Source organism: Penaeus monodon, chromosome 34 (assembly GCF_015228065.2).
Source record: "Penaeus monodon isolate SGIC_2016 chromosome 34, NSTDA_Pmon_1, whole genome shotgun sequence".
Lineage (NCBI taxonomy): Eukaryota > Metazoa > Arthropoda > Malacostraca > Decapoda > Penaeidae > Penaeus > Penaeus monodon.
Genome location: NC_051419.1, coordinates 404,350 through 404,774, shown reverse-complemented (window position 1 = coordinate 404,774; position 425 = coordinate 404,350). Strand labels below are relative to the sequence as shown.

General features: G+C 47.5%; 1 protein-coding gene across 1 annotated transcript in view; it reads right to left on the bottom strand.

The window, feature by feature from the left end:
- The window catches only part of LOC119594511 (latrophilin-like protein LAT-2), a gene marked incomplete at its 3' end in the record, with an annotated part of 16,044 nt that overhangs the window by 564 nt on the left and 15,055 nt on the right, over window positions 1–425 (bottom strand). The window contains 1 exon segment of the mRNA XM_037943541.1: window positions 226–396. Coding sequence (XP_037799469.1) covers window positions 226–396 — 171 coding nt within the window.

Here is a 425-nt window from a genome sequence, read left to right as displayed (position 1 = left end):
GTTTTTTTTCTTCTCATCCCTCTTATAGTCTTATCTTTGGTTCAATATTAAGATGGGTGTTGTATGAACAGCAACATAGCAATATAAAATACAATACAGGCACAGATGAAATGAAACCTCAGAAATTTCCAGCTTTGCTGTCTGAAGAGGAGTTTGCTTTTACCCGAAATGTTCTTCTCTGCTGTCAGTGTTTCATGTCATCAATACATCACCGTAATGACTTACATATCAGAGCCAAAGTAGTCCCTGAAGGTGGCCTTGACGCCGGTGCCATCGCTGAAGTTCCACGAGGTGTTGCCAATGGTTAGGCCCATCACGGGGGAGTTAACGAGATCAGGCAGCGGGAAGGTGTCGCTTGCCTCCTCGGTGAAGTCCTCGGGGAGGTCCTCGGGCTTACTGCCGTCGGGGGGAGGCTTCGATTAGGC